At 43.8% G+C, this 23,877-nt stretch overlaps 1 protein-coding gene across 1 annotated transcript; it reads right to left on the reverse strand.

Annotated features, from left to right (window-relative positions):
- Positions 1 to 741: 741 nt before the first annotated feature.
- Positions 742 to 23,871, reverse strand: mosmoa (modulator of smoothened a). The gene is made up of 3 exons (XM_034089131.2): positions 22,947 to 23,871; positions 13,866 to 14,078; positions 742 to 2,775 (listed from the first exon to the last, which is right to left on the reverse strand). Exons 1-3 carry the CDS (start codon positions 23,050 to 23,052, stop codon positions 2,591 to 2,593), a joined length of 504 nt encoding a protein of 167 aa, XP_033945022.1. The 5' UTR covers positions 23,053 to 23,871; the 3' UTR covers positions 742 to 2,590.
- Between the last annotated feature and the right edge of the window lie 6 nt (positions 23,872 to 23,877).

Below are 23,877 nucleotides of genomic sequence, written 5' to 3' on the forward strand. Positions count from 1 at the left end.
AGATACATAGTTTAAGATTAGATGATGAGTTGTGTTTTGCCATTCACATCCCCTTAAATGAGCACAATAAATCATAACAACTACATCAGAGCAACACACACCCATTTTTCCTCTTTTTATTCAGTGATAAATAATTTCCTATGATCATAGGCTTTATGTGAAGACATCCGATCAAGGCAAGAGACAATTTGTGGGCACACATTGCCACCATTAGAAAATAATAGCAGAAACAAAAACAATGAGGTAAGAAGTTCTCTCTTTTTTATACATTTGTGGTGCTTCTATGTTACCTATACTGTCCAACGCACAGTGCTTCCTAATACAGAGATCCTGCCTTTTGAGTGTCTGTACATTATTAAACAAAAACAGGTCATGGCACAATACAGACCAACCGAGACGGGCACATCGCAGCCGTACATTTCTTTCTTTCTTTCTCTCCACACACACACACACACACACACACACACACACACACACACACACACACACACACACACACACACACACACACACACACACACACACACACGCACACACACACACACACACACACACACACACACACACACACACACACACACACACACACACACACACACACACACACACACACACACACACACACACACACACACACACACACACACACACACACACACACACACACACACACACACACACACACACACACACACACACACACACACACACACACACACACACACACACACACACAATAACCAGTTTGTAAAATTAGATGAACTACCGCAGTCGGTAAAAGGCTAGCTAAACTGGCATCCTAGTAACCAATACTTAAATATGGCCAATTTGTCACTATGTGAACAAATATACAAATTAAAGCACATCTTAACCTGTAGCTCACAGCATAACTCACTACATCCATGGCAACACTGTACTTTATGTTGACATCCCCTAGAGCCTACAAGTCATGGGATTTGTAGTTCTTACGAGCATGACTATGGACCAGAACAAGAAAAATAAACCTTAGAGACCACCTTGATAAAGGCGAGTTAGCTGACAAATGTTGGTGCTCTTGATAAAGCAGGGGAAGACTTGTGGGACCAAGTTTGACTTTTGAGAGTCACAGTAATCTGCACCTCTCTGTGTTAAGTTAAAAGCTGTTCTTGAAAAAAATGAAGCATTACGAAATAAAAAATAAGTTTGTTGCTGCATATTTACAGTATACAGAGTGTGTGTGTGTGTGTGTGTGTGTGTGTGTGTGTGTGTGTGTGTGTGTGTGTGTGTGTGTTTTACAATCACAGACCTCAAAAGTAGCACCCTGAGGCCCAGCCCCATGGACCTGACCTGCAGTCCCTGTGCCTCCACAAGACAAAAAAAGCTCCTGGCTCGCTTCCTTCCTGTCCAACATTAAAAGGAGAATACCACCAATTGTCACGATTCGCTTATGTTATTTTCAACTTTATCTTCTATTAATAAAAAGTCAATACTGTCTGCTACAATTAGTGATATACTAAGGTCATCTCTACCCTTCTAAAATGTAACACCACAGTGATGCAATACTCTACTTTGAAAAAGCCACTGTGCTTGTGGTCGTGTTTAACAGAATCATTACAACAAATACAAGAGTTGTCTTTATATTCAGATGATCCTTTTCTAAATGCACAGTTTTACTAGTTATTGGCAAAGATGTTTATCAGTGTCATGGGTTAAGCTTACTAATACTCTGTTGCCGAGCGTACAGATAAACAAAATGTTTGGTCATCCATTGAGTGGCATTCTCCTTTACATTACTCGTCCTCCCGTCTGCGGCCCGGGGGGGGGTCCTACGCTGCTACCTGCTCCTGAGCTGCAGCTGGTGGGAGCCTGAGAGGAGGCAGACCTGCCCCCCCCTCTCAGACCTGCCCCCGCGCTCACAGCTGCTCAGCACAGCCGCACACCTGGGGCCTCGGGAAGTGGTGGGCGAGAATAAACCCTGCTCTAAAGCCAAGCTGGCAAAAAAAAAACGACCCTCAAAGACTCAGCTCAGTGAGCCTCAATAACACTCAAGCTACTTAAGTGAAAGGCGGCGGAGGTTGGAAGGAAAAACAAACAAAACGAGAACACAAAATGTACAAAAACAAAACAACACACAACAGAAATAGCTAAGAGGAGCCAAAAATAGCACCCGGAGCAGTCGTGACAGCGCGGGTGTGTGCTGAGGGCGCTGCAGCGGGCGGCCGGGCGAGGGGAGGAGTGGTCCTCAAGGAATGGGTGCCAGCATTGTGACCAGCAGTTGCCATGACAGCAGCACATTAAGCACCCTCTTCCAACAGAACAACAACAGAGATGGCCATATTTTAAATCAACAGTGGCAGGGTGCTGCAGCAGCCTCTGCCGCCCCCTCTCTCTCTCTCCTCCACCCTATTGTGTCCACGTCGCCTCTTTTAGTCTTTTTGTTCGTTAGATACTCCGTGGTGCTGCGGTCCCTTGACATAAAATCAAAGACTTCCCTGTGTCAGGCTTTTAGCCAGAGTTTGTTGTTCTTAATGTTCAGTCATTGTGTTTTTGTAAATCCCGTAACATTTTCAGAGCCTCGTGTGTCAGTCCAGAGGCGGGAGGGATGCAGTCCTCAGCCTGGGAGGCAGACTTTGCCGGCAAACAGAAGTCCCACTATGGTGAAGAAGATGGAGAGGACAAAGAGCACGTACGAGGAGCCCACCACCGTGTTGTTGGGCAGCTTGTACGGCTGCCCCCCCACCTCGTTGATATAGAAGCCTATGGGGAAGATGAGCGCCGCCATGCAGAACAGGATCACTGAAAGGAAGGAGAGGGAAGATGTTAGTTTACTGTTCCCCAAATCATAAAATACCTGCACAGAAACATCATTTTACTGGCCAGGTGTTTAAACATTTAGATTCATCTCAAGGACAGACTCATAAGCTGGAGAGTAAGTAAATACATAAAGGACACAGAAACTTAAACCTCAGTTATCCTTGAAGACTTTGTTCTCCACACAAGAAGCGACTAACTCACTCACCTTGAGCAGGAAGCATAAGCTGCTCAAATTGAATTGAATTTGAGCGAGTTAATTAGAGACTTACAATAGGGCCTTTCAAAAGGCTCTAAAGGGGCAATTACACAGAGGGGGCTCATAGTAGCACCATGACAGGGGGGCACTGTGTGTTTTAGGAAGACTCACAGTGTGACAAACTGTTTCTGTTAAAAAGCATTTATGTAACTTCTTTGTGTCAACATTTCATTAAAAGTTAGCTTACGGCTTATACATTACTCTGACAAAAATAATCGAAATATAATAGTTTATGTGAGTTAGAAACTGTATTTGTCCTTTTTCAATGGCACATTATTTTCTGAGAGTAAATGAAGGGTGCATTCCATCACAGTAAAATGTTTTTGCACATTTCTGAAAAGCATCTATCAGGTGATTTAATTTCAGCTTTGAAGTTAGTGAAGTGAAGCTTTTATGTGGCTTTAGGCAATTTCTTTTGCACAAAGCTATCATTATCAAGTGCCATCCTTGAGCACCACATATTTGCAGAACCTTGACACCACATGAATGCAGCATCTGTGTCAGTAAATGTTTCTGCAGAACCATAAATAACTTCTCTATAGCAACCTGTGCAAAATGTCTCTACAAGCTTAAAGGTGTTCAGGCTCTCTGACAGCCACAGCTCTGTTTACTCACTGCAAGTTAGTTCTGTCCCACAGCTACCACTATATGTAACACAGTAAGAATTTTTATTTACCGATAGAAACATTTAGTAATGACACAATCGTATTATATTAAAAACGTATTGTCCATTTAGGTTGTGTTCCTTTGACCTTCTTTGGTTATTTACAATAACAATGCACTGTTATAACAAAAGAGTGCATTGTCAGACTCACAATGGCTGTTTGAAAAGAAAAATATCGATTTGATTCCTACCATATGTTTTATTCCATTAATTCTTCTTTTTCATTGAATCCTTGTAACTACCTTGTATTACCCAGAATGCAATTCCATTGATGACAGATTGGTCTGAGATTCAGTTGTGTTATAATAGTGGTAGAACATAAAGTAAGCCTCAAGCTAAGAGGACTATCTTCTGCCCATTCACTTTGAATGGGGTGACGTCACGCTTTGCCGAACTGCATTGTGGGGGCAAAGCTTTGCTTTGCACGTGTTGCTCGCTTAAAAAGTAGAGCAATGTTCTACTTTTGAAGCTTCGACGGAAGCGTCAGCCAATCAAATCCCGTTTATGCAAATCTGCCAGTACAAGCGCTAGCCAATCAAACCGCATGTATGTCTATGCTGGGAGAGCCATACTGCAGGTCATTTCCTCATGTTCCAAAAAATGGAGGACAAAATCATTGTAGCGGTAGGGAATCACCCGGTGCTTTATGACCAGTCCCTGTTCACCTACCGGGATACAAACCGGAGGAGCCAGGCATGGAGGGAGGTGGCAGAGACAGTGGGTGAAACTGGTAGGTTTTCGCCTGTTGGGGGATTTTATATCCAGTGTACTTCGTTTGAATGGACAGCTAGCAGGCATAGACAGTATTTAGCCAGCATGGAATGTTGCATAAAATAGCACCATAGACATTAATGTCATAAATGTTCATCATATAAAGTGTGACATGTAATTATATAATAACATGAGATTCATGTGATTGGTTGTTGGTCGCGTTGACTCCCCAAGCTTCAGACACGCCCACCGCCAAGCTTCAACGCACGCCGCCATGTGTAGGGGCCGTCAGGCTACAGAGGTCTCACTTTACAACTTTTATCCGACTTGGGTGACATCACTTGAGGCAATTAACCAGATTTCAGGCAGCTTCCTCTGGAGCTACAAAAGGATTTAAGAAAACCTTTTTATTTTGTTGAACGAAGTAGCACTCTGCAGGAGTTCCCTTTAGCCACATTTTTAAATTGGCTATGTACAAGTACGCATGTGGAAAAAATTCACAGAGGAGAAGTTCCCCTCTGAAGAACATCAGCACAGCAGGCTCACAGCTGCAGAGTAAGCAGAGGTCAGGGGTCACATCATTAGTCTTATCACACGGTCAGGATGAAGTGATTGGATAACAAAGTTGTCACTAATTAGAATCTCCCTTTTCATTCGGTTTCCTTTGAAGACGTTAAAACTGAAGCTTTGGGTCCACCTCTGAGTCTCCTTCTGTAACCCCGTGGTGTTAAACTGTAACTGTTTGGAATCACAGAACAATGGCTCCACAGAATTCTAAAAATAGCTTTAGGTGCCTAAAAATAAATTGTTCTTGTTGCATTCAAAGCACAGTGGAATATTTGATCAGCATTTCATCCTGGACTGTCTGCAGTAGCAGGGTTGGGCCTATGAGGGGGTGGGACTCACTATATGTCACTGTGTACTGCATACATTATCAACCATCTTAGTTTCAAGACCCTTGTTCTCCAACAAAAAGTATGACAGACTTTCAAAGTAAACTGAGGATATGTTGAGTTATTTTGGTTTCCTGCAAAGTGTGTGTTACGTGCCGTAGTGTTTGTCTGTCTTTCTCTCTCCCTCTGATTCCCCAGGTGCAGCCTGATTGTCCCCAGGTGCAGCCTCTCCCCAGGTGCTCCCAATCCTCAATCAGAGCCTCTATAAAGGACCTGAGGAAGGCTGCAGTGTTGTCTCTCCTTCTCCTCGGGCTGCATGTGTGCAGCATGTGTCGTGTCCCTGTCTCTGTGTGAGACCTGCTATTAACCTGTATTTTGCTAACTATTAGGAGATGTGCTCGAGTGTATTGTTTTGTTTTAGTCGCTTTCTTTTATATGAAAGTTGTTTTCAGTTTACTTTGCAAATTGGCTGGTGAGTCTCTTTTGTCTATCATTGGTTAATTAAACATCACTTTGTGGCTTCAGCAGTCAGTTTCCTCTCCTTTTTCTCTCGCCCGGTTATTCTTGTGTTTTGTTACTTCCCTTTGCACCCCTAGTTTAGGAGGGAACGTAACAAATGGGGGCTCGTCCGGGATCTTTGAGCCAAGGACTGAGTATTTGATTGTTTGTCGTATAGTGTTGATATTGTGTTTGGTGGTGAGCAGTAGTGTATATAAGTGTAGCATTGGCTGTGAAGTCTCTTACTGTTTAACAGCTTCCTCAGTTTGGATAGGGGAGTGTCTAGCTGGGCTGAATCAGTCCTTCCTTCAGGCACTCATTTATTATTTTGCCTTTTTATTTTCGGGGTAATCCTGGGTGGGGAATTAGTCCCTGTTGGGGCAGGCGTTTCAGGGTTTCGGCTGCTGATGTTTGCCTTTAAAGTCGCCTCGAGCCCGGCACGCTCCAGGAGATAGGTAGGTACATTTTGGTAGGCAGGATCTGGGGAAGTTTGTAAAATAAAAAGTTATTTGTAAGTAGCCGTTGCTAAGGATGGTTTTTGTTTTGGAGCAGTTCGTGGCCAGTCCTACAGTGGGACAGCTAGACGGGTGCAGGAAGGTTGATTTGCGGTTAGTTGCTGACCATTATCACGTTTCTGTCGCCTCTGCTCTTGTTAAAAGTGAACTCAAGGCTACTTTGCTAACTGGACTAGTTGAACAGGGGGTTTTGAGTCTGCCTAGTGGAATCCCCTGGCACGGTGGCCGGGGCTGTAGCAGCAGTATGTCATGGTGGAGGCCGCATTGGTGTTGCTACGGAACAGGCAAAACTTTTCACCATACCTCAGTTTGACTCGTTTTCGGCAGGATCCTCATCTACGGGGTCTAAATTAGATGCCAGGGTAAAAGTGCGTATGGCTCGTCTACAGTGTGAGAGGGAGGAGCGTGATAGGGATTTTCAGCTCAGGAGGGAGCTGGAGATCAGGAAGTTGGAGGCAGACACTGCTGTCCGGATGCGTCAGCTAGAGCTCCAAGCAGCTGTGGTGGGTGATTCTGCCGTTACATCTTCTGGTCCTGCTGCCTCCTTTGATGTGAGCAGGCATATTTCTTTGGTCCCTGTGTTTCGTGAATCAGAGGTGGATATCTATTTTGGTGCATTTGAGAGCATTGCTGCTGCTCTGCACTGGCCAGAAGATGTGTGGGCTATTCTTTTACAGTGCAAGGTAGTCGGCAAGGCTCAAGAGGCTTGCTCTTCTCTTTCTGTCGAGGATAGTTTGGTGTATGACAATGTGAAAGGTGCTATTCTCAGGGCATATGAGCTTGTGCCTGAGGCCTACAGGCAGTGTTTTCGCGGCCTGAAGAAAACTTCTGGCCTAACGTACGTGGACTTCGCGAGGGAGAAGAAAGTCCTCTTTGACAGGTGGTGTAGAGCGTGTAAAGCTGATGACATTACTTCAGTGTGTGAGCTGATGATGTTAGAGTTTAAAAACTGTGTACCGGAGCGTACGGTAGTCCATCTGAACGAGCAGAAAGTAACTACCCTTCATCAGGCTGCCACTCTGGCAGACGAGTTTGCACTGATACACAAGAGCGGTTTTTTTCAGCGTGATCCTCCTCAGCGGGACACTTATCGTAGAGCTCCTGACGTTCCCTGTGCTAGTGTTTCAGTGTTGGATCCCAGGCTAGACAGAGTTTTTCTTTTTGTCGTGACCCAGGTCATATGATAGCAGACTGTGCAGCTTGGAAGCGAGAGCGGGCAGCAGGTGGCAAGCACCCAAAAGGGGTAGGCTTGATTAAAACAATATATCCTAGTGGTCAGGCCACTGTTAACACGGGCCCTGATGAGTGTTTTAAGCCGTTCATCTCCACTGCTTTTGTCTCTCCATCAGGGAAGGTGGGGGACCAGCGGCAGGTTACTGTGTTACGAGACAGTGGTGGCTCACAGTCGTTCATTCTTGCCAGTGCTCTGCCCTTGAGTACTGAGTCTGCCTGTGATGTAAGTGCCATGGTAAGAGGTATCGAAATGGGTTTTGTGCCCGCACCTCTCCACAATGTCCATGTCCAGTCCAAACTGGCTACTGGTTTCTTCACAGTTGCCGTACTCCCCAGGTTTCCAATCGACGGTGTGGATTTCATAATGGGAAACGATATAGCCGGAGGTAAAGTGTATCCTACTCCAGAGGTTGTTGACGTTCCTGGTGCTGTAGATGATAACCTAGCTCTGACTCATCCGGAGGTATTTGCAGTTAGTGTTTCGACCAGAGCTCAGGCCCGTAAGCAGGCTCAGGATGTGGATTTGTCTGATTCTTGGCTTGTTTCTGCCCTATCTAACGACAGGTTGACCTCTGTTGATGGATTAGTGGAGGGCCCTCCAACAGTGTGATGGTGAAATGGAACCTCTCGCTATTGCTCCAGAGATGGCTATGCCTTTGACCCGTGAGGTGCTCATCACGGCACAGAGAGATGATCCTACCTTGATCAAGTGTTTTAACGCTGCTGAGAACCCTAACGAAGGCAATAAGAAACAATTGTTTTTGTGGATGACGGGGTGCTGATGCGCCGGTGGGCTGACCAATCAAGTGATGCAGATGTTGGTTCAGGTGTGATTGGAACAGCGTTTATCAGTAGTGGTTCCTGTGAGTTGTCGGCAGCAGGTTCTGGTTAGCCCATGAGCACTGTGGTCTGGCCACTTAGGTGTGACTAAGACTTATGACCGGATCCTTCAACATTTTTTTGGCCAGGATTGAAAGATGACGTAGTGTGTTTCTGTAGAACTTGTAGCACATGCCAGGTGGTGGGTAAACCAAATCAAGTAGTTCCCCAGCGCCGTTGTGTCCTGTTCCGGCTATTGGTGAGCCTTTTGACCATATCATTGCTGACTGTGTCGGTCCGTTGCCGAAGACCAAGGCAGTAATCGGTTTCTGCTGACTGTGATGCGTGTATCAACCCGTTTCCCTGAGGCCATCCCTTTGCGTAAAATCACTGCACCGGCCATCATTAAAGCACTGACCAAGTTTTTTACCACCTTTGGGTTGCCGAAGGTTGTGCAGACTGATCAGGGAACTAACTTCCTTTCCAAGATTTGTAGACAAACCTTGGAGTCATTGGGTGTTTTCCATTCAGTGTCTAGTGCCTACCATCCAGGATCACAAGGGGCACTTGAGCGTTGGCATCAGACATTGAAGTCGATGCTTGGTAAATACTGCCATGACACAGGCAGGGACTGGGATGAGGGTGTTCCCTTCGTGTTATTTGCTATTCGTGACGCAAAGCAGGAGTCTATTGGGTTTAGCCCAGCTGAACTAGTGTTTGGGCACAATGTGCGTGGCCCATTAAAGATGCTGAAAGATAAATTGATGTCTGAGTCCCTTCCGAAAACTGATGTGAAGAAGTTTGTGTCCCAGTGTCGTGAGCGTTTACGACAGGCAACTAAGCTAGCAAGGGAAGCCCTTGCATCTTCGCAGGAAAACATGAAGAACAGGTACGATAGGAGAGCAGTTAAGCGGCAGTTTCAGCCTGGTGAGCAGGTGCTGGTGTTGTTGCCTACACCCGGATCTGCTCTCAACGCGCGTTTCTCAGGTCCGTATGTGGTTGTAAGGCAAGTGTCTGACACCAACTATATCATTGACACACCTGAGCGTAGGAGAAAAACAAGGTTGTGCCATGTTAACATGCTTAAGTCCCATCATGCCAGGGAAATTTCCCCAGGGGGAGCAGCAAGGTACTGTGGTGACTGCTGTTCCCAGCGTGGCCACTTCCCTAGCCTGTGCAGTGTCGATGGTTGAGGATGATTTGATAGTGCCCTCTGGTGGTCAGCAGTGTGACAGGTTATTCAAACTAGAGGTGGATGCTAGTGGTTCTGGGGCTGGTGCTGTGCTGCTGCAGGAAGGTGATGGGGGTGTGTGCCATCCTGTGTGCTACTTCTCGATCAAGTTCAAGCGACATCAGCTGAATTATTCCACCATTGAGAAGGAAACTCTGGCCATGCTCCTTGCCCTGCAGCATTTTCAAGTGTATGTTGGGTCCAGTTCAACGCCAGTGGTGGTGTACACCGACCACAACCCACTCGTATTTCTGTCCCAGATGTTCAACCACAACCAGCGGTTGAAGCGCTGGGCCCTGTTGGCACAAGACTTCAACATCATCATCAAATACAAGAAGGGAGCGGATAATATTATGTGGTGGCCGATACTGTACTGTCCCGTGGGTGAGACTTCACGATTTATGTCCAAGAGTGTTTTTGGTAACTGTGGCCAAACACTTGTTTGGTTTTATGTGTTACGTGCCGTAGTATTTGTGTGGGTGTGTGTGTCTTTCTCTCTCTCCCTCTGATTCCCCAGGTGCAGCCTGATTGTCCCCAGGTGCAGCCTCTCCCCAGGTGCTCCCAATCCTCAATCAGGGCCTCTATAAAGGACCTGAGGAAGGCTGCAGTGTTCTCTCTCCTTCTCCTCGGGCTGCATGTGTGCAGCATGTGTCGTGTCCCTATCTCTGTGTGAGACCTGCTATTAACCTCTATTTTGCTAACTATTAGGAGATGTGCTCGAGTGTATTGTTTTGTTTTAGTCGCTTTCTTTTATATGAAAGTTGTTTTCAGTTTACTTTGCAAATTGGCTGGTGAGTCTCTTTTGTCTATCATTGGTTAATTAAACATCACTTTGTGGCTTCAGCGGTCAGTTTCCTCTCCTTTTTCTCTCGCCCGGTTATTCTTGTGTTTTGTTACTTCCCTTTGCACCCCTAGTTTAGGAGGGAACGTAACAGTATGTAATGCATTTTGGTGAGAGGTGATGAAGCCGTTTTAGCTTTCTCTCCTTTTCCAATTAGAGAAACTGTTCAGTACCTGAGGGATGACTTCTCTCAGCCTCAAACATCTCACTGATGTTGCTTTAATCAGATTTGAAGTCTCTTGCAGCTGGAGGAGACCGTAGTAGCACTGGGATTACCAAAATACATTTTGTGGCCGTCAGTGTCTACAAATGAACCCAGAGATTAAATAAGTAATTAGAAATTAGCGATATGGATAGAATAAATGGGGCTATTTGTTTATAATTGTGGGATGGCAACAGTATGTCTCAAAATACATATGACAAATTGCCCCCATATTTAATCTGAATGCCATTGTGTTGGGAAAATACTGAATGTACTCTTCTAATATCAGAGTAGAACAAAGGCCCTACGTAGCTGTGTACGTAACCAGATGTATGATTACCTAGAAGAGTGTCAGGACAAACTGTTTTAGGCATATGATAGCCATGTGACAACGATTAACATGATGATTCAGCCCCTACAGATAGATAGGCATATGACTGTCATGTTTATTGCTTACGTGGGCCTTAGCCAGTATTCTTGCATCTTGTGACTATGATACACCCTCTCTTGTATTTAAGGTAGGTGAAGGACACTGTTCTGGGAACTATTTGTCCCATGCACCTCTATGCGTGATGACTACTTCCATTCTTGCAAGGATAATAAATACATGTATCCTGATATTGAAGCTCAAGTCGGTGACGAGTGATATTTTCTAACACATTGCGATATCCATGCAGCTATTTAAACAAATCCCTGACATTTAAACCATTACATTTGGTAAAGCTGCACCACACACACAAGCTAATATGTAGCTGATTTTGCCTGCTCATTGTTCAAAGTGTTAATCTATTAGGGGGGCGAGATTGCAAAGGGATACGGTAAGCTAAACTTTGGCCAGAAATACATGGCTCAGCATTTCTCCTGCAAGCTTCACCAGAGAGTTAATTAAAGTGCACATCACAGTCCACTGCTTCTCTTAAAAGCCTGAACTGATGACACACGGCACCTTGCTAACCTGCTGCTGATCGAACTACAGCAATTTAGCTAATGGACTACTAATGTTTAGTACAGAAATAACCTTTAAACATAAATAATTGGGTTGAACTATTTTGATAACTCATTAATAATTCATCCTTTTTCATGTTTAACATTTTCTGTTTCCAGCTTTCTAAATGTAAGGATTTGCTGCTTTCTTAGTATGACGTGATAGTCAATATTTTTGCATGTTTGTGTTTATGGAAGCCAAACATACAGTATTTATTTTCTCATTAAGTAACTAATGAGGTATTCAACACAAGGGGACAAACATACAGTGTAATAAAGAGTATACATGTTATTTATAAACTCAAAAGAGTGGATTAATGTTAAGCTACTCTTCAAATCAAGATGGACTAACAATGTGATCGATGGACTGGATACAGGTGTATGTGGCTCCAATCAAAACCTAATTATTTATATATTGTAATTTCCACTGCAGTAAATGTTAATGTACTGTAAACATTGTATTCATTTTAACTCCACTCCCAGTCCTCCTCCTACAGATGACTCTCACACCTCAGGGAAACACTGCTGGTGTGAGCGTGTGTTTGTGTGTGTGTAGCGACACAGAGGCGAGCCTGTGCTGGACGTACAAAGCTCTCCATTCAGGAGGCGGTGGCCTGGAGTTCCACAACAGACGGCCCACCTTCCCTCAACCTTCATCCCCTGGTTACCCTGAATGCACCAACCTGTCTCCTTAAATCCAACCTCACTTTATTCATCGTCTCTCCATGTCCATTTTTGTCTTTGCCTTGGCTCTCAGCCCTGCACAAGGATTAATTTTCCACTCAACTCGGCTTCTTTACTCAACTCTTCCTAAGCGCCCGGCCGTTTCCTCACATGACCTTTTACCCGCTCACTCTGCTGGGCCGAAGGCAGAGAGGTGTTCGCATGCTGATACAAATCTGATCACAAGGGACAGAATGTCCTTTCAAAGTCAAATGTTGCCATTTCTTCCCTCTCCTACAATTTAAACAGACTTGTGACATAACAGAGTATCCCAGGTTGACCGTTAACTTAGGCTAAGTTAACTGTTGTCCTACAACAAAATAAGAGATGACTTTTTGTTTCTCAACAAACCAAGCTTCTTCTACCTTGTTCCTTAAATATATAAAATCCCCACAGCACTATTTCCTGACAATCATCATTTTGCTTTAAACCTGTTAAAAAGAACAACAATAAACCTCTTCTGTCTAAAGTGGCCAACTGAAGCTTAATAAGGGGACAAGGGTGACAATGACTCACAGTTTCCATGGCAACAGCCTTACTTCCCTTTAAGCGTGATGGTAAAACAATGACTTAACGGCATCCAATTTAGATGCGATACAGATTTGTGCTTATTGGAAAGACGGACCAGTTTGTGGAGAAAGTGGTGATTCATTGGGAGTTTGCAAGTGATTAGGGAGCGCTGATTATGAGTCTGCATTTGGCCCGGCAGGCTTAGAAAATAATCTTGACGAAAGCACCGAGTGTTTATTCAAATCAGCAGAACAAAAAAGCCTCAGTGTGTTGAAAAATGCACCCAGCTTTCGAACAATAATACAGAGCATTGTGGCTCCACGGACCATCGCTCCATCTGTACGAGTGTGCTTCAGGCCGTCTCTTTCCTTAACTGAGCGGCCAATACAACTCCACCCTCCCACACAGCCCAGCCGCTGTACATTAGATGGATGCCGAGATATTATTGTGGCTGGAAGCGTATCCAGAAATCATGATCGGAAAATAAGTGTTGTTGATAAAATAAGTGATGTTCGAGGCAAACAGGGAGAGAAGGCACTAGAGAGACGCTGTGGCACATAAGCCACCCACTCGGGTATCCGAGGAGCTGCACATTACTCAATAAATCAGCTTCAGGGAGCGAGAGGAGCTGCTAAACATGCAAGAAAAACACTCTGAATTTGCAAATGCATCTAAACACAAAAAACAAAAAAACCCACACAGGTTTTGATGTAAGTCCGAAACACAAACACACAATGGGTCCTGTATGAAGCCTCAAATGACGTCTGGGCAAATCTGGGCCAATATTTCACTCTGTTTTAAACTCATCGCCATTATTTCCTGCCCTTGAAAGACTAATGCTTATGACAAAGCTTAAGATGCAAGAGTGACTTTGGAAAGGTTATGCCATAAAAGATGCAGTGAGAAAGCTCCGAGGGCAAATGTACTGACAGCCGATCTAGTAAAGCAAAACTAATTTATCCAGCGCAAATGTCATCGTCTGGTTGACTTACTGCCAGTAAAGGCGATCCATCGAGCGTATTTGGTGGCTTCTCGGCGCCAGTGTGATGCCACGAGCAGTCCACAGGTGACTGTGAGGGAGATGATGCCCATGATGATGAAGAACAGTGTGGTGACCCACTCCGGGGGCAGCCGGGGGGGGATACAGGTCCGGTCTCGCCCGTGGATGGTCTGACACTGCCGGACCAGACCGACTGTGAGGGCACCTGCAGAGAGATGACATATTAACATGTCAGTTTCATTCGGTTGTATTTTTAATCTAGTTTTAAATCATTATTGACAAGCAAAGACCCTTAATATTAGGGTTAGTGAAAACACATTAAAACCTCAGCATCACTTAAAGGTGGGGTAGGTAAGTTTGAGAAACCGGCTCGAGATCGCTAGAATTTGAAAATACACAACCGGAGAAAATCTGCCACTTCCTTATAGAGCCCCTCCTCCAACACACACGAACGTGCACATGACCAATGAGGGCACGAGATCAGTTTGTGCCCCGATGGAAGGCTGACAGGCAGGTAGGCCATCCAGTTGTACTTTTTACAGTATTACGGCTTCTACAGATGACCTTTTTTTATGGATTTTTTGTCAAAGCACTTAAGATATTCATTGCTATCGGGATGTTAAGAGCATTCCATGAAATATAACAAAAAGTGTATCTCGAGCCGGTTTCTGAAACTTACCTACCCCACCTTTAATACAAGAGAAATTGATGTCATTTCTGCTCCATAGGGCAAAAGTAAAAAAAATAGGAGGGAAAGTTAAACTGCTTGAGGCGAACCTTTTGAGCATGCGAAGCCAATTTCATATTTCACACCACAGTATGCCTACAGGCTGAATACAAAAGGAGAAACACACAAGAATTTAAGAGCAACAAAAGATTCAAGGTCTCATACTGAGCAGTAAAGCTGTGACAGTAGCTCAGAGGATTTCAAGTGAAAGAGGAACAAGTGACAGAAGAGAGAAGAGAGAGAGCTTCCTTTAATTTGTCACCAATTCAGTGCTGGCGAGGATCTGGGGAACGGCTCTCTCTACACCGGTGGGCTCAATTATGCCAGTGAGCGGCCAATATCTTTTCTTGACAAGAGCAAGCGAGGAATAAATCAATCCTGCCAATTACTGAATCCGTCCCACGCAGGTATGACAGTGTAAATCTTCATTGGCTATGAGCTTTGAATGTCTAAGTATGCGCATTGACTGTGCCCTCCATCATTGATCAGACAAGGAGGCAAATGGACCCGCGTCTCCCTGTGAATCATGAGCAGAGCTCTGCTAAAGCGTGTGTGTGTGTGTGTGTGTGTGTGTGTGTGTGTGTGTGTGTGTGTGTGTGTGTGTGTGTGTGTGTGTGTGTGTGTGTGTGTGTGTGTGTGTGTGTGTGTGTGTGTGTGTGTGTGTGTGTGTGTGTGTGTGTGTGTGTGTGAAGGCCATACAGAGCGGCAACATGCGGCCTATCTGGAGGGACGTCATTCTATTCGAAAACGTCCTGAAGGGGAATTTCTACCCGAGTAAGCAGAACAGCGTCGCATCACTCAGGCCTCTGCTGATCCTAGGTCTGGGGCGACGAAAGGAAACATATAATGATGGACTAGTGAGGATGTGAGGTGTTGATTTGAGAAATAAAAGAGGCTTAAGCACAAAATTGAATGGTGTATATTATTATGTTTTCAGATGAGCTGTGCTGAATGCCAATGCTCTGGTACAAATAACAGAAAGATGGTGGACTGGGTTTGGAGAGGCAACAACACTGCATGAAAAATGCAGTGTTGTTGTGTACCTACACTTGAGGATCTGAAGCAACACTGCACGGCAATGTTCTCATTCTCAAAGCTGAGTCTCGAAAACACGCTATACATGTCATATAGTGATTATTAATACCACACTTGAAGAACATACTTAAGTAAATGTAACACATTTCTACTTAAAAGGTGCCTTTGGAGTGTTCCTGGAAACAAATAAAGTTAATGTGTACTTTTGGTCATTCCTCATTAAAGATAAATAAATTGCAAAGTGTACATTTCAAGTATTTTACATCCTGTATTTTTAACATCCATGTTAACTTGCTAGCGGTCTTTTTCTTGCCCGTTTCGCCTACATATCGTGGCTCATTAGATTCACCTGTCAAAGACCATTGGCGTGTGCATCCGACCGGGCATGCACACGATTAACACCCACACGTGGATAAACAACTCCATAGTACCACAAAAGGTCAAAATCTCCACAGGGAAGCTGTAAATAAACTTTGTCCTTCTAGTAACTGCCAAAGATATACAAAGCTAACTCTGGCTAAGCTAACTCTAAAGCAAGGCTGTCTTCTCAGAGAATGCATTTCCTCTACATGTTTGATGCGTAGTCTGAAAGAAGACAAATGATCTAGTGGTAAACACTCTGTTACTGACCACAATATAATTCATTGACTGAAAGGCAGTCTGCGTGGGCGACATCACAAAAGTTCAACAGGGGCTCAGCAGGTGGGCGGACGCTTGCATGAGACAAGCAACTACAGAAGGTCAGGCGCGTTACTGACTCTGTCTGGCAACATTTCAGATAACCCGGCGTCGGCTATAACCCTTTCTGTACAACGTATCAAGCTGCTAATAACCCCATTATGTCCAAAGCACTTTTGTACAAACAGAATAACAAAGCCTGTGGGAAGGTGTTCTTGTTCCCCGTGGGTGCGGTCGTGTTTTGCAGGCAATCCAGAGGAAATCCTGTCTCTTTCATAACACCCGGTGAAAGAACTGCTTTTACAGTAACAGCCCACACACACAATGCAGAGGTTCAAAAGAAACACCTTAGGAGTGAGTAGATGTTGAAGTAAGAGTAAGCTGCAGAACAGAGGGCTTTACTCTACAGCAGGAACACCAACCCTTCACACCACGCACAGTCAGCGCAGGGACGTCGTTGATACACATAACAATTCATACATTTTAAATTCTAAATGTATATTATAGTAACTGATGTTTCACTGGGGACATCTGTGACAATTTGGTAAACATTGTCCAATGTAACAGTAAATGCTGTCATAAGGGCCCATTTCATTACAGACAAGTTACAAATAAAGCAGATGTTCTCCATCGATGCTTTTCTCGTATCGTTTGCATCACTGCTCTGGAAATTTATATCTCACTGCGCAGAACACTTATGCCATAAAAAAAGAAAAAGATGGAGGTCATGGCTCATGACTAAAGTGGCAACTGAATAGCTCTCAGGCTTTTCCCTGAGTACAGAGTAACCTTGAAGAAATGAAAGAACGAGAGGTGAGAGAGGTAAAGGAAGCAGAGACTGCGGCTGGGACCAGAAGAACATGAAGCAAAGGTTTGAACGCTGCAGTTAATGGCACCAGTTTATGGCCATTTTCTCTGGATCCTCTGGCCTCCTGCTGTTTCACTGGCTCTCTGTGGAATGCCTGCCTTACAACAGGCAGGCACGCTATGGTACAGGGATACAGGTAAACAACTCATGAGCAGGCAACAGCTCTTGTGAAAGTCTGTCGGACTCAAACAGCAACAGTGTGGTTGTTATACATATTTATTTTAAGATAGGGAGTCTGCTTTTCAGCTGACACACAAAAGCTTACAGACTTGGGCTGTGTAAGCCAAGACAATGCATTAGGATATATTACAGGAATAGTTTGACATTTTATGAAGCACGTTTATTTTGCATGGCTGGCTCACCAAAGATCACCAATCTCAGTTATGTCCAATGCATATAAAGCTAGCTTAGCAAAAAGACGGGAAACGTGAGCCAGGCTCTTTCTGAAGGTAAACCCACCAACCAGCACCTTTAATTCAATTATCTGTTTATTACTTCCTGATTGGGACCAGTGGAAAAGCGTCATTACTGGAGTCTCTGCTGGTTGTCTGGAAGTGATATTGTTCTTAACAAGCTGTTGGTGCATCTCTAGAATAATGACCATTTCCAAACACACGACATTCGTTTTTTTGCTGTTGGCCAACATGCACATCTGCAGGTTCAACGTTAAGGTGAACTCTGACTGACAAGCCCACCAGTACAGGAGACAGTACATGACCTCATCTGGTACATGGGCTTTAATTGAAGTAAACTGGAGACAGAGCAAGTGACACTATACATTGTGCCTGCTAGAAAAAGCAAAACTGGATTGTCTTTAGCTTAAAACACACATCTTATTGTTTTCTTCGACTCTCACATGTAGAAATTAAATGGGCCCATACTATATTTCGAGCCCTGCTCATTTGCTCGCCCCCATTGCGCCCTGCAGTCAGGTCAGCTATGATCAAAAATTCAAAATCCTCATCTCACCATGTCTCGGTCTGAATGAGAGGAAATGAGGTCTGTGTCTGCTCATCTTCAGCATGATGATGCTGTCATTAGCGGAGTATGGAGGGTGCTTTTTAAAAGCTCTAGAGGGATGAGTCTAACAGGCCTCTGATCTGTGGTGGGCGGCAAGTAGGCAAGTTAAAGCAGCCAACAGCTGCGCCTTCTGCCAATGCTGCTGGAGGCTGTTCCAGCGCCCTTGCATTGTTGGCACACTGGAACACAGATGCTGTGAACGGCAAAAGCTTCCATACAAAACATGTTCGACCAACCCACGAGAGAATAGCATTCACTCAACCTAAGTGTTTAATGATACATCTAAAATAATCGAATCGACAACCTGCAGCGCTGATGTGAAAGCAAAGAGTGAGTAGAGAGTTAGAGTGCCTCAACCGACAGGACACATCAGTGTTGGCCTAGCTTCTGCCATTTGGGCCACCTGCAGGCGTGTGTTAAAAAACGTGTTAAAGCTGCAGTTTTCTGTGTGTGCGCAAGTTCAGGGCTTTACATCGAACACACAAAACTACATTTGAGAACAGTCACATTTGCGGTTCGGAACCGATGCTGATGTTTTTGTCCTTTCTTGTTGGTGACCAAGGTTGGAAATAAGTGTAGAAGTGTAACCGCTGACGATGCCGATCTGGATATTATTGGCTGGGCCCGATTCAGTTGCTTTGCATCAATGCCACTGTGTGTGTTCTAAAAGAGAAATCTACAATAACACCATTTAATATCCTCCAATTCATATTTTTGACATCAGATTGTAATCACAATACTGTTCCTGGGCCTTTTAGTTTTTTCACGCATTTTGTATAATGTTATTTTGTACAACTGTACAATGTATAGTCTTACATGTTTGTTTGCTAAACATAGACTTATAATCTAGCAACTAACTCAAACGGTGTCATTGATTACAATGCCTGAGTTTTTGGGCACAATCAGAACTCCGTCTCCAACACAACCTGAAGCAGCATATTGGAGCTCATGCTGCTCTTTAGCACTTAGTGGAAAATAGACCTGGCTGTTCATTATCACACAAGTATTACCGAACAGCATTCACTCTAAGGGCAGCAATTCTGGTTGGAGATTATTTATAGCCATTGATGAAGAGATGCTCAAAAGGTATTCTGTTCTATTTGAAAAACCACGTGCTTAAAAAGGGTGGCATTTTACTGTCATGATTATCACGAGGCTTACGATCTCTATCAACAGTATTCTTTTATTCAGCAGCACACTGTACAAAAAAAGGCTTTGCAAAGTGATATCACTTTTAGGCTAAGTAGGAGCTTTAAGTGTTCATAGTTTATGTTGGTAAAGAAGGTTGAGCTTTAACCATGGGGATCATGGTGGAGGGCTAACACAAAGTCCAGTGAAGATAAATCAACATAATGGGAAATGGTAGTCCATTATTCCACTGCCTTATTGACTGACTGTCCTCAAAGCTTTTAAAAATAGTGTATGAGAATTGTAGTCATAATAGTATTGGTATCAGCTATTCAGTTCCTGGTACAGTGAAATCCCTAGTGATGACGTCGTAAAATAAGACAAACATATATTTAATCTTCAATAGCAGATTAATATTTAAAAAAAACGTTTGGTTCAGCCCTGGTTATTCAGGGACTGCAGGAGGACATCCACTCTGATGCCAAGTATCTGCAGGAGGGCAGTTGGGTGACGAGCCTGACACTACAGCCACAGTGGCTTTTGTCTTGAAGCGCGGCACAGGAAATCAACTTCAGCTGTTACAGCCCGAGGATATCACACTGAAGGGAGGACAGTGTTTGTCTTTTGTGTTACAGCAGTGCTATGCTACTACTCCTTCCTGCGCAATGTGCACTTTCTCACTGAGGTATGGCTCTTTCCGTGTAATTTCTAGATATATAAGATGATTCCGTTTGTGTACTTCTATGAGTTGTTCTCAAGAAATGCTTTGATCAAATCACTTGACCGAAACAGAAGCAAATGCCTTACATTCAAGAAGCAAAGTCAGCTTATATTTTTGCTTACTACCCAGAAGAACATGTCTGTTTCTCCACGGCACAATGAGGTCCAACAAGGGGCAAGTTGACAAAAGCTGAGCCCATCTGACAAGACAACAAAGCCGATAAGAGATAACAATATGTGGGGAGTCGCCAGGGGCCCTTACTTCATAAGAACTTCAGACGATACACAAGTCTGTGCAATGAGGTAGACAACTCAAGCTTATGAAACATGAAAGGCTACTTCACTCAAATGCACAATAACTGCTGCAAGAAATGTGACTTTCATTAGGTTGAATGCCATTTAGCAGCATGTCAGCGCTAATAGAGGCATACGTATCAAACTAAAGTCTGTTGCAGAGCCCTAAATATGAACTGTAAATTATTTAGGATGCAGACTAGACCATGATTAAAGTCCAGACATAACAGGACAAAAACTGACAAGCTCTACAGACAAAGAGAAGCCAAGGTCACAGGTTGAAATTAAGAAATGTAAAAGTAGGGAATATGCAGGAGAGCTGGCACATGACACTGATTTCCCATTACACACAAAGTAAATGTATTCCAACGTTATAGCCGTGTGAGCAGAATTAATTTTGTTACCTAAATTGAAAGTCCTTTTTACGTGCAGTGTGTTTAATGTACATTTATAGATCACTTTGTTCTTTTTGCACCAGCTTCAACTTTTTAGTGCCCTCAAAAGGTGATGTGTGGTTGTCATCTATACAATATTATGGTTTCATATTAAGCTTAACAAATAACTACAAAAGTTTGAGGGTGAGATCCCACACTCAACCCATAGGGTGACCATTTAAGATCTGTTGCAAGGTGCACATAAGGATGGATTTCTGGGTTATGTGCAGCTGTATAATAGCAACATGCATTCATTTTCACATTGACAAAAAAAAAAATAGAAAAATAAGACTACATTGCACCTCATGCCCTACCAATGTGGAGACAAAATAAACAGATTCTCAAGGTGAAATTATAGTCAAAATATATTTTACAAGCATAATAACTGTCTTTCCAAACCGAGGAACACTACAGAATATTGACTAGATTTCAAACCTAGTTTACAATCATGTATTTGAATACAGCAAGAGAGAGGAATGTGTGTCCGTGCTCCATCACCTTCATGTCTCATAAACCCATCCAAGACAGGTCACATCACGATCATCAAAGAGTGCTGTGAAAGCTGTGAGGGGAAGTGAGAAGAGTGACAGGGAGGTGGAAGTCGGTGGCTGTATGAAACCTGCTATATAACACGACACCCACTCTCAACACTGCAGGGTAGGGCTGCTCATTTAATCGTATTTTAAATTGCAATTACGTCTTGCAACGATTACGAAAACAACGTAATCGAAATAAAAACGATTATTGTTTTTATCATTATTACTTTTTTCAATTTTTTTTTATTGGTTTTTCAGTTGAAGTATTCTTAAAGTTCAGGGTAATCAGCTGTTAAAAACATACTGTTCCATTTTTTTTCTCCAATAAATTGATGTTTTCAAAGTAAATGGATAATCGTTTTTAATAATCATGATATCAATTATTGACCCAAATAATCGAGCAGCCCGACTGCAGGGTATCTGTAGGGAAGGGTTAATGGGGTGTAGCTGTCCACGTTTCGGCTCTACTTCACTAACTTTAGATGGGAACTCTACAATACAACCAAATGGCAAGCATTGTAGACGATGCCCTCATTTCATCTCTGTTATTACTTTTGTACAGATTCTGTGGAGCTAATACAGCCTGGATGTGTGTGCGTGTGCGCGTGTGTGTGTGAGATGGACCCTTCCTGACCCAGTTACTAAGCTGTCATCCTGCAGCGGGAACAAAGAGAGGAGCAGCTGTCTATCAATAGCCTGAATGTGTTTTCAGGACTGACAAAAATAAAGCAGGGTACGAACAGCACGTGCTTCTGTCCAAAATCAGCAGGGACGCCACACATGAACACCTGCTTTGGTTCCTCAAGTGACAGCTGATTGGTCACATGGAGGTGACTTCAAATGTCAGGTCACCATAGAAGAAGAGCATAGCATATGAAATGTATTTGAGGGCCAAAATGATAGGCCGCTTAATCAATTAGACAGTGGGAAGAAAAAAGGCTATAGTGATTATTTCATGATTGATTCATTTGTTGATTTATTTTTCAATAAGTCGACTAGTCTCCATAATGTCCCTTTAACTCACTGACACATGATTTAACTGGTTGTTTTGTGTAAAACCCCAAACATATTCTAATTACACAGTTTTGTATAAGAGAAAGGCATTTTAATGCTTGATAAAATGTTGATTCATCACTTCGAATAAATACCCGACAATATAGTATTCAACTAAAGATGTCAGCACTATTTTGAAGCAAAAGAGTTTCCAAATGTACAGCTCTTTTTCATTATACATCCTTATTAAATTTAAAATGTGTTTTCTTTGTGTTACTGTTAATCAAAGCAAGCTATTTGAAGAGTTACTAGCAATTCACCTATTTATCAAAAGTCATATGGAAACAATAGTTTTGTTGCAGCCCTAAAGCAACAGAGGTTTATGATGCTGATCACTCAGGTATGAAATTGTAAGTACTGGTTTAAGTCAGTAAGAAGCAACAAACACCAGCAGAGAACACAGTGCTGAGCCGGATGATGCACATGAAAGCCTCCACACGATAGAGCATATCTTTGTTATGGAGATTATCTGACGCTAAAGGCTCCTGCAGCGTGGGGGGGAGATGTGGCGAGAAGTCCTGCTTAAATCACACAAAACATCACAGTGGTTCTTAATGACAGTTGTGGCCTGCTTCATTACCTGCTGATTCACCAGTGTTGATCCAGTCTGGGTTTGCAATGCTGGCTATTGCAAAGATATCTGCTGCCAAAAAGAGGCACCCTGAAATGATCGTGAGTTTATCCATATCTCCAGCTGAGGAAGCAGTGAATGACGTGGAAAAAATGTGGTCGTTGTCCAAATGTGACCCGGAGTGTAGAGAGACACAGGGTGGGCTGTTATCAGTCTAACCTCGCCCCCTTCAACATGAGCCTGTGGTTCTGCTCTGCATGTTGCAGCAACGTTAGCTCCTCAACAAGCGAGAGCCTCCAGCTACAAACGGCTCAAAAACGACGCACAAAAGCATCACATCTCAAATGCCCGCTGTAGTCCAGTAAGATAAAACAATAGCTCACTCAGCGCCGGGGCCCCGAACCTCTTGTGTGGATCCGTTTAGCAGCAGCAGCAACAGCAGCATCGGGTACAGCTGCGGCTAGCACAGAGCTAGCTAGCTAGTTCCCAGATTCGGGCTCGGTGTGCCGAGCTGCGGCCCAGAAGCTGCTCGACGGCCGACACCGCAACTGTGCTAGCATTTCAGACACAATGTCAAACACACACACACACAGCGAGGTGGAGAAGAAGCAAACAGGTCCCCCTCTCTTCGTAGTATCCGTGTTTCAAGCGAAGGTTAGCCGTCAGGAGAACCCATCACCGTGTCTTGCTTATTCGAGCCCGTTCTCCGCTGGAATAGCATCTGGTCCTTCTGTCCGTTAACTTCCTCTTCCTCTTCCTCTACGGACAACACTGAGGAGAATGTATTTAACGCAGCGTAATTAACCCCTAAACAGCCGTTATTATTCCCTGTGTGACCGGTAAAGCGGTAGCGGTATTGTTTTGCTTTCCACCCGTGTGCCCACCGTTATCTCAGCCTCCCTTTCTGCCTAATGACATCAGGCAAACACCCCCACCAGCG

This window comes from Pseudochaenichthys georgianus, chromosome 8 (genome assembly GCF_902827115.2).
Source record: "Pseudochaenichthys georgianus chromosome 8, fPseGeo1.2, whole genome shotgun sequence".
In the NCBI taxonomy this organism is placed as follows: domain Eukaryota; kingdom Metazoa; phylum Chordata; class Actinopteri; order Perciformes; family Channichthyidae; genus Pseudochaenichthys; species Pseudochaenichthys georgianus.